We start from the raw sequence: 9768 nt of genomic DNA on the forward strand, positions 1-9768 counted from the left end.
GCTTTGCTGGTCCCTGACCACACCGTGTCTATCTGCCACCCTCAGAACTTCCTTTCCCCTCCTCGCTCGTCCTCGCTGGGCCCGGTCTCCGTGTCTCCTTTGCTTTACAGATGTAGCGCTTGTGCCCCAGATTGCGGTGAGGAGCAGTAGGGGCTTGGAGGTCAAGGGTGCATGAGCCCCTGGGGACTGAGCTCTGAGCTCCCTAAAGAAGGTAGAAGGTAAACAGCCACTCCCCAGCCTCCCCCGCGACTGGATCCAGGCAGACGAACCTGGCGGGAAGCCTAGCACAGCCAGAGGGGCCTGGGGCCCGGGAAAGAAGGGAGGCAAGGTGGAAGAGGGGGCCAAGGTGCCTTCATTCTTACCTGGCTGGCTTCATCCCCTGTCCAGGACGGGAACCCCTAGGCCTTGCTTGTCTGCCCTCTCCCCCTTTTCACAGCTTCCTGTCTTCCCTCTGTAGCCTCCCTTCTCAGCTTTTGTCCCAGGGTCTGAGCTGACCCTCTGTCTCTCCCACAGCTGGTTCCACTTGGCCAGCCCTTGTGGGTGGTCTCTGGAGAAGGGGAAAAGGAGAAGGTCCAGCTCAGACCTCTGTAGCCTCCCTTCTCAGCTTTTGTCCCAGGGTCTGAGCTGACCCTCTGTCTCTCCCACAGCTGGTTCCACTTGGCCAGCCCTTGTGGGTGGTCTCTGGAGAAGGGGAAAAGGATTTAAAATTAATGCTCAGGGGAAATTTCTCTCTGAGGGGGAACAGAACCAGGTTCCAGGAGGCTTCCACTTCTGCCCCTGGGGCCACACTGGGTTTCCACCCTGCCCTGCCCAGTGAAGCCACCCAGCTCCCACATTCATGGTCTGAGCGTCCTCCCTTCCCCAGGCTTATTCCCTGTGAGTCTGAGCACCCTGCAGTCTAATGTTCCACCCCACCACCAAGAGCCAAAGTTCTAGGCATGTGCTCTCTAGGAAAGAGAGCCAAGGGAGGGACAGGGTCATGCGGTGCTGGACGTGTGGGGCACAGTTTCTGGCGGGCAAGGCCCTGGCATTAGGAGGACAGCTTCTCTCTCTTGGCCTTTGCTCTCTCTGGGTCACTCCACCCTGGGTCCAGGCCAACTGGAGAAGACCTTACTTTTCCCTCTCCTACGGGTGTTAAGGGACAGACTCCAGGGACCCTGTTCTAAGAATTGGGGCGTGCACCCCAGCCAGTGACATTCTGCAACAGTAAGCCTTCTACACAGTTCAAAAATACCTACCCAGTGGTAGCACTTTATGCAATCCTTGTTGGCCCAGGTGGGCAACCGCAGATCCAGTGCCTGGGACCCTGACATCCAATCACCCACTCTCTGTGCAAGGTCCCAAATCTAGAAACCTGGGACTTACCATCTCGAAGACCTAGTCCTCTGCTTGAGGCTTTCCCAGTCGTACAGCATGCACGTCAGAAGAAAAGAATGAAAACAGCTGTCTTTTTGACTTATAAAAACTATACTTGAGAATGAAAAGGACACCAGACACATGAAGCTGTCAACTGGGCACAGTTTACTGACATTTGGGCCATAGGACACCTGCTCATTTCTAAACATTGACCAGACATAGTAAAAAATGGGCATGAGCTAAGCCTCCAATAACATCAGCATGCCTTATACATACAGCCACACAGCCAGGCATGTGTCTTTATGCTCGTTTGGTGATACCTGTCCCTTGCTAATCAGGAGACACCCTCACTAAGCCTCATAAAGGCCACAAGACAGACGTGGCCTGAACCCACCTTCCTTACCTATTCCGACCTCTTCATGGTGCCTGTACCCAGACCTACTTTAGCACATCCCCAGCAGCCCAGCTTTCTGTCCCCTTGACTTGCCCATCTTCCACGAGAACACCTGGCCCATTACTTCTCTGTTTCTTCTCTTGCAGGCTTAAATGGCGTGGGCTGAGCCCCTGGGGCTGGCCCTCACGGCGCAGTATCCAGACCCTGCGAGTACTGAGTGGAGACCTGGACCAGCTGCCTGCTAAGGTTCGAGACTTCGTGGAAAACAGTGCCCGCCTGTATGTAGCGCTTGTGCCCCAGATTGCGGTGAGGAGCAGTAGGGGCTTGGAGGTCAAGGGTGCATGAGCCCCTGGGGACTGAGCTCTGAGCTCCCTAAAGAAGGTAGAAGGTAAACAGCCACTCCCCAGCCTCCCCCGCGACTGGATCCAGGCAGACGAACCTGGCGGGAAGCCTAGCACAGCCAGAGGGGCCTGGGGCCCGGGAAAGAAGGGAGGCAAGGTGGAAGAGGGGGCCAAGGTGCCTTCATTCTTACCTGGCTGGCTTCATCCCCTGTCCAGGACGGGAACCCCTAGGCCTTGCTTGTCTGCCCTCAATGGAGACAGGTTCTCCCCAAGGCTGTCTGCCTTTAAAATTAATGCTCAGGGGAAATTTCTCTCTGAGGGGGAACAGAACCAGGTTCCAGGAGGCTTCCACTTCTGCCCCTGGGGCCACACTGGGTTTCCACCCTGCCCTGCCCAGTGAAGCCACCCAGCTCCCACATTCATGGTCTGAGCGTCCTCCCTTCCCCAGGCTTAACCATGGAGACAGGTTCTCCCCAAGGCTGTCTGCCTTTAAAATTAATGCTCAGGGGAAATTTCTCTCTGAGGGGGAACAGAACCAGGTTCCAGGAGGCTTCCACTTCTGCCCCTGGGGCCACACTGGGTTTCCACCCTGCCCTGCCCAGTGAAGCCACCCAGCTCCCACATTCATGGTCTGAGCGTCCTCCCTTCCCCAGGCTTATTCCCTGTGAGTCTGAGCACCCTGCAGTCTAATGTTCCACCCCACCACCAAGAGCCAAAGTTCTAGGCATGTGCTCTCTAGGAAAGAGAGCCAAGGGAGGGACAGGGTCATGCGGTGCTGGACGTGTGGGGCACAGTTTCTGGCGGGCAAGGCCCTGGCATTAGGAGGACAGCTTCTCTCTCTTGGCCTTTGCTCTCTCTGGGTCACTCCACCCTGGGTCCAGGCCAACTGGAGAAGACCTTACTTTTCCCTCTCCTACGGGTGTTAAGGGACAGACTCCAGGGACCCTGTTCTAAGAATTGGGGCGTGCACCCCAGCCAGTGACATTCTGCAACAGTAAGCCTTCTACACAGTTCAAAAATACCTACCCAGTGGTAGCACTTTATGCAATCCTTGTTGGCCCAGGTGGGCAACCGCAGATCCAGTGCCTGGGACCCTGACATCCAATCACCCACTCTCTGTGCAAGGTCCCAAATCTAGAAACCTGGGACTTACCATCTCGAAGACCTAGTCCTCTGCTTGAGGCTTTCCCAGTCGTACAGCATGCACGTCAGAAGAAAAGAATGAAAACAGCTGTCTTTTTGACTTATAAAAACTATACTTGAGAATGAAAAGGACACCAGACACATGAAGCTGTCAACTGGGCACAGTTTACTGACATTTGGGCCATAGGACACCTGCTCATTTCTAAACATTGACCAGACATAGTAAAAAATGGGCATGAGCTAAGCCTCCAATAACATCAGCATGCCTTATACATACAGCCACACAGCCAGGCATGTGTCTTTATGCTCGTTTGGTGATACCTGTCCCTTGCTAATCAGGAGACACCCTCACTAAGCCTCATAAAGGCCACAAGACAGACGTGGCCTGAACCCACCTTCCTTACCTATTCCGACCTCTTCATGGTGCCTGTACCCAGACCTACTTTAGCACATCCCCAGCAGCCCAGCTTTCTGTCCCCTTGACTTGCCCATCTTCCACGAGAACACCTGGCCCATTACTTCTCTGTTTCTTCTCTTGCAGGCTTAAATGGCGTGGGCTGAGCCCCTGGGGCTGGCCCTCACGGCGCAGTATCCAGACCCTGCGAGTACTGAGTGGAGACCTGGACCAGCTGCCTGCTAAGGTTCGAGACTTCGTGGAAAACAGTGCCCGCCTGTGCCAACCAGAGAACATCCACATCTGTGATGGGACCGAGGCGGAAAACACTGCCACACTAACCCTGCTGGAACAGCAGGGACTCATCCGAAAGCTCCCAAAGTACAACAACTGGTAAGCCCTGAGCCCAGCGACCTGCGAGATGGGGGCAGCTGCGGGGACGGAGGCCACTTTGGGTTTACCAAGACGAAATCAAATTTAAGTAGACCATCCCAATGGAATGAGCAAGAATGGGAGCTTTGGAGGAAACAATCAGGAATTATTGGGATTGGTCTGTATTTTTATGTTAAGTGAATAAGCTGATACAAATAAAAGCCTTTGCTTTTTTTTTTTTTTTTTTACTTACAATTTCAGGGAGTTTTTGCCAGGGCAGAGGCCATTAGGGAGCTGGGGCCAAGGGAACTACCCCTTAGACTTGGACGAAATCTGGAGAAAGCAACTGAGATGCAAATAGATGGGAAAAAATAAGGCCAACAGAAGACCTAGAGACAAAGTTGGACTTGAAAGAGTGGGTCTGGGATGAGGGAGATCTACTGACCACTATCTTCTTGATATCCGCTCTCCCCCAGCTGGCTGGCCCGCACAGACCCCAAGGATGTGGCACGAGTAGAGAGCAAGACGGTGATTGTAACTCCTTCTCAACGGGACACGGTGCCCCTCCCGGCTGGCGGGGCCCGTGGGCAGCTGGGCAACTGGATGTCCCCAGCTGAGTTCCAGCAAGCCGTGGATGAGAGGTTTCCAGGCTGCATGCAAGGTAACCAGGGCAGGGATACAGAGGCAGGGGCACTGAAGGAATAAACAGGTTGGAACCCTTCAGCCAGGTGGCGTTTTCCTCCACAGGCCGAACCATGTATGTACTGCCATTCAGCATGGGTCCTGTGGGCTCCCCACTGTCCCGCACCGGAGTGCAGCTCACGGACTCCGCCTATGTGGTGGCAAGCATGCGGATTATGACCCGGCTGGGGACGCCCGTGCTTCAGGCCCTGGGAGATGGCGACTTTGTCAAGTGTCTGCACTCCGTGGGCCAGCCCCTGACTGGGCAAGGTGAGCGCCTGCTCTGCCCGGGGTGGGGGGACACAGAGGTCTGCTTGTACTCAGAGGGAACCCCACATCCTAACCATCCTGATGAGTGAGATACTGAATTCCCAAGAGCTAGGGCAGCAGTGTGCTGGGGGTGAGGCTGAGTTGGCAAAGCAGTTTGCTCAAGATTGAGAAGAGTGAATTATCCACATCCAAGAATAAGGGCATGGGAGCTGATGCATATTACGAGGTGGGAGACCTTAGCCAACCATTGACACCACCACTGCTGCCGAGTGTCTTTCCCGCCAGCCCCTGATCCCTCCGGCCCCTGACACCCCAGTGCCTGGTGCCCCTGCCAGCAGCCCCATGACCCCATTGTCCCCAGGGGAGCCGGTGAGCCAGTGGCCATGCAACCCAGAGAAAACCCTGATTGGCCATGTGCCCGACCAGCGGGAGATCGTCTCCTTCGGCAGCGGCTATGGTGGCAACTCCCTGCTGGGCAAGAAGTGCTTTGCCCTTCGCATTGCCTCTCGGCTGGCCCGGGATGAGGGCTGGCTGGCGGAGCACATGCTGGTGAGGGGCCTGGTGAGGATCTGGGCAGCTTCGGGGGGCAGGCCAAGGGTGGGGCCTGGCCAGTCAGCCTCAGCCTCGCCTCTCCACTGCCAGGTACCCAACTGGCGGGCCAGGGACTCTGTGCAAATGCCCGAAGCTTTGGCCCGAGGCTGCTGAATGTCGGTGGGGGGGGGGGGCTTCCCCTTGCTGCCACCCCAGGCCCTGTAGCAAGGCAGTGCGCCTGTTTCATGAATAAACATTGATCCTCCCTGTTGACCCCTAGCTGTCCTTCCCATGCAGACCATGCCTAACCTCTGGTGACCTCTTCCTTGCTCCCTCTCCCCACCTGGCAGATCCTGGGTATCACCAACCCCGCGGGGAAGAAGCGCTATGTGGCAGCTGCCTTCCCCAGCGCCTGTGGCAAGACAAACCTGGCCATGATGCGGCCGGCACTGCCAGGCTGGAGAGTGGAGTGTGTGGGGGATGACATCGCCTGGATGAGGTTTGACAGTGATGGTGAGAGGCCCTTGGATCATACTCGCCGTTCTGGTTCTTACCAGAGTAGGATTCCTGCCTCCACTGCTCAGGGTGAACTTTGTCAGTGAGAACCTTCTCCTGAACAACCACCCCTCCCCCATGCCTCCTGGCAGCCCAGCCGCCCTGGAGATGCAAAACCTTTCCCCTCAGATCTAGGGTCCAGCTCGGGGCACGGAGGGGCTGAGCAGGACCTTCCGAGGCTGAACCTCTCGACTCTTCCTGGTTAGTCATTCCGTTTTTTCACATTTCCTCCCGACAGGTCGACTCCGGGCCATCAACCCTGAGAATGGCTTCTTTGGGGTGGCCCCCGGCACCTCTGCCACCACCAATCCCAATGCCATGGCCACAATCCAGAGTAACACCCTTTTCACCAACGTGGCTGAGACCAGCGATGGCGGCGTATACTGGGAGGGCATTGACCAGCCTCTTCCACCCAGCGTCACCGTGACCTCCTGGCTGGGCAAACCCTGGAAACCTGGTATGGGGCAGGGAGGGGGTGTAAGTCAGCCCCCAGGGCTCAGCACCTTGATGATGTAAAAGCCTTTTCCTCAACCTGCAGCCATCTTCCAGGGCCTCTGGGATTCAAAGGGAGTTATGCAACCCTAAGCAAGATCTCAGTTCACGTCCCCGTTCAGTTTGTGGCCTGGCTGAGTCGTTTAACCTCCTGAGCTTCAGTTTCCCCATCACATGAATGGGGGTAGTTTTCATAGTACCTATCTCATAAGGTGTTGGAGGGTTAAATTAAATAATGCATGCAGGGCTTCCCTGGTGGCGCAGTGGTTGAGAGTCCGCCTGCCGGTGCAGGGGACATGGGTTCATGCAAGGATTCAACGTAGTCCCGAATACATAGTAAATTCTCAATTAATATAAGCTGGATATTTTTAAGGGGGGGTGTCTTGGAAATTATTACAGAAAGAATTGGACTCAAAGCACAGTCATAAAGTTTGACCCATTAGGAAGAAGCCTGCCCCTCCCCCTGCCACTTGGACCCTCACCCCACCCCGACTCCCCATGTAATAACCATTGCCTAAAGGTCAGTATTGTTACCCTCACCCTTCCCCTGCCCCTCCAACACAGACACCCCAATCTTTCCGAACGAAATCAGACCAGCTCTTTAGCCTCTCCTAGAAGCTAGTTTCTCAACCCTGTTATTACTCCCTTGTGCCCTGCAGCCCTGCCCCGTCCTCCAGCCCTGCACTCTGGACCTTCAGCTTTCAGTGGCCTTTGGCATTCCGCCAGCCAAGACCTAGGGGTGGGAGCAAAGAGGAGCCTAGCAGGGGAGGGTGGCCTGTGGTCACTGAAGCCTACATTCAAGTTGTCCAGGCTGGCTTAGCAGTCACCCCCCTCATTTAATCATCCTTCATTTTCTCTAACACCATCATTAAGCCCTCCTTAGCCTCCCCACCCAACTGAGAAACCCAAGAAACTTTCATATTTCGCCACAGGCTAGTTGCCCAACCCTTTCACCACCTCTGGATTCAGGGGTGTAACGAGGGCATGTTGTGCTCAGCTTCAGTTCTTAGAATAATACCTTGTGCTAGGTCCTCAACTGGGGGCTGATGAAAGTGCAAGAGAGAAGCATAAGGATGGTTCTTACATGAAAGTGGAGGCAGGAGTTGGGGGGCAGAGGGGGCAGGGGCGCTGGCTCCGTGACTCCCTTGCCCCCTAGGTCCAATCAGTAACCTTTGGCAGAGAAAGCACTGTGTCCCTTCAGGGCCCCCGTGATGGTGCTTTATACATATGCCACTGACTCGGTCCCAACTTCTCTCCAGGCACCTGAAGGGGCCAAATGACCTGGGCTCCTCAGGTTATGACTGCCCAGGTTATGTCCTCGTCTGAGTTCTTCAAGCCCTGTCACTCCAGCCGGGTCTGAGCAGACCCAGGGAAACCACCAAAACCTCGCTAGCTTTAAAATCAGTTCCTGTTTGCATTCTCATAGCTCAGGAGATTCTGTCTTCCGCTGTCTGCTGATGGAAAGTCAGTTGTCTGTAAACTGAAGAAACAACGCGACAACACAGACAATAGCAAAGAAGAAAGTCGGTAGTCTGAAATACTGACCTGTCTCAGATTTTGCTTTAGGTTTGAGTGTTTATTTAAATAATAATCCTGTAAATTAAAAGAAGAGTTCCTGGGCGAAAATTTCCATTATAACCCTATGCCAATATTTAACCTCATTCCCTTGAGCACTGCTCAGTGCCAAGTGGCTGTAGCTTGGCATAAACATTAGTGTCCTGCTAAACACCAATTCCTCTCTCGCTCTCTTCTCCCATAGCTCAGCCAGCAGTACCATTATGGATAAATAACCTGATCTTCAGGGGAGACGTCCTGGCTCCCTTCTCCCTGCTCCTCACCAACCTCCAGCCCGAGGTTGTGGGGAGCTGATGAGGCAAAAAGAAACTGCGCAAGAGTGTCTGCAAATGTCTCTGTGTATTGGGGGTGGACGTGCCCTTGGAAGTGATAGTATTTGTATTTGCTCTGCCAGGTGACAAGGAGCCCTGTGCACATCCCAATTCTCGCTTTTGTGTCCCGGCTCGCCAGTGCCCCATCATAGACCCAGCCTGGGAGGCCCCTGAGGGTGTCCCCATTGACGCCATCATCTTTGGAGGCCGCAGACCCAAAGGTAAACATCGTGGGGGCTCCATGCCAACTGGGTTAAGGGTTGGGCTCTCTATCAGGGCCCACCTCCCTCTTGTACTTAAAGCTCAGAGAGCCTCAACCTGGATCGCCAACTACAGCTATCTGCCTCTAGAGCAGCCCCCTGGAGAATGCAAAATCGAGGTGGAGTGGGGAGGCATGGGGTTTGAAAATGGGCAGCTGAGGTCCTAGGAGAGAGAGAGTAAGAGTCAAGATCACCAGAAGGGATGGAGTGATCGTACAAAGATAAGGGCTACCTTTGACCATGTGCACTGGTGTCCCAGGAGTCCCCCTGGTATATGAGGCCTTCAACTGGCGCCATGGGGTGTTTGTGGGCAGCGCCATGCGCTCGGAGGCCACTGCCGCGGCTGAACACAAAGGTGAGCTCCACTCCTGTGTGCCCAGCTTGCCTCTTCTCTCCCTTCCTGAACCAGACCTTCCTCCTGCCCACCCCTTCCCACGTGTATCTTTGCCCCATTCCCTTCCCCTCAGCCTTGAGGATGTTCCAGAACCGCCAACATTTCACAGCTTCCTGCGGCTGGAGGCGGGGTACCTTTCTCTTCTCCAGTAAGAAGGGAGGTTCCTTACCCATCCTGCTCCCCTCCCCAGGGAAGGTCATCATGCACGACCCGTTTGCCATGCGGCCCTTTTTTGGCTACAACTTTGGGCGCTACCTTGAACACTGGCTGAGCATGGAGGGGCTCAAGGGGACCCGGCTGCCCCGCATCTTCCATGTCAACTGGTTCCGGCGCGACGAGGCAGGCCACTTCCTGTGGCCAGGCTTTGGAGAGAATGCTCGGGTGCTAGACTGGATCTGCCGGCGCCTAGAGGGGGAGGACAGTGCCCGAGAAACGCCCATTGGGCTGGTGCCAAAGGAAGGTGCCTTGGATCTCAGCGGCCTGGGAGCCATAGACACCACCCAGCTGTTCTCGCTCCCTAAGGACTTCTGGGAACAGGAGGTTCGTGACATTCGGAGCTACCTGACAGAGCAGGTCAACCAGGATCTGCCCAAGGAGGTGTTGGCTGAGCTGGAGGCCCTGGAGGGACGAGTGCGCAGAATGTGACCTGAGGCTACAGCTAGCGAGAGAGCATGACCCCACCCCACCCCCCAGCCCCCC

General features: G+C 55.3%; 1 protein-coding gene across 2 annotated transcripts; it reads left to right on the forward strand.

Annotated features, from left to right (window-relative positions):
* The first annotated feature begins 2033 nt into the window (after window positions 1-2033).
* On the forward strand, window positions 2034-9762 carry PCK2 (phosphoenolpyruvate carboxykinase 2, mitochondrial). Of its 2 annotated transcripts, none has more exons than XM_024753276.1 (10): window positions 2034-2138; window positions 3776-4021; window positions 4477-4661; window positions 4748-4951; window positions 5313-5512; window positions 5833-5995; window positions 6276-6494; window positions 8499-8636; window positions 8935-9030; window positions 9260-9762. In XM_024753276.1, exons 1-10 carry the CDS (start codon window positions 2092-2094, stop codon window positions 9712-9714), a joined length of 1953 nt encoding a protein of 650 aa, XP_024609044.1. In that variant the 5' UTR covers window positions 2034-2091; the 3' UTR covers window positions 9715-9762. The 2 variants fall into 2 exon arrangements, with proteins under 2 accessions (XP_024609044.1, XP_024609045.1); XM_024753277.1 differs by having other exon boundaries at window positions 5313-5500.
* The last annotated feature ends 6 nt before the right edge of the window (window positions 9763-9768 follow it).

Source organism: Neophocaena asiaeorientalis, unplaced genomic scaffold (assembly GCF_003031525.2).
Source record: "Neophocaena asiaeorientalis asiaeorientalis breed wild unplaced genomic scaffold, Neophocaena_asiaeorientalis_V1.1 scaffold1186, whole genome shotgun sequence".
Lineage (NCBI taxonomy): Eukaryota > Metazoa > Chordata > Mammalia > Artiodactyla > Phocoenidae > Neophocaena > Neophocaena asiaeorientalis.

Coding starts and splice junctions, on each gene's coding strand:
- PCK2 (XM_024753276.1), top strand. CDS start 2,092: ATGAGCCCCTGGGGACTGAGCTCTGAGCTCCCTAAAGAAGGTAGAAG. Junction 4,662..4,747: donor GTTTCCAGGCTGCATGCAAG/GTAACCAGGGCA, acceptor TTTCCTCCACAG/GCCGAACCATGTATGTACTG. Junction 8,637..8,934: donor TGGAGGCCGCAGACCCAAAG/GTAAACATCGTG, acceptor CTGGTGTCCCAG/GAGTCCCCCTGGTATATGAG.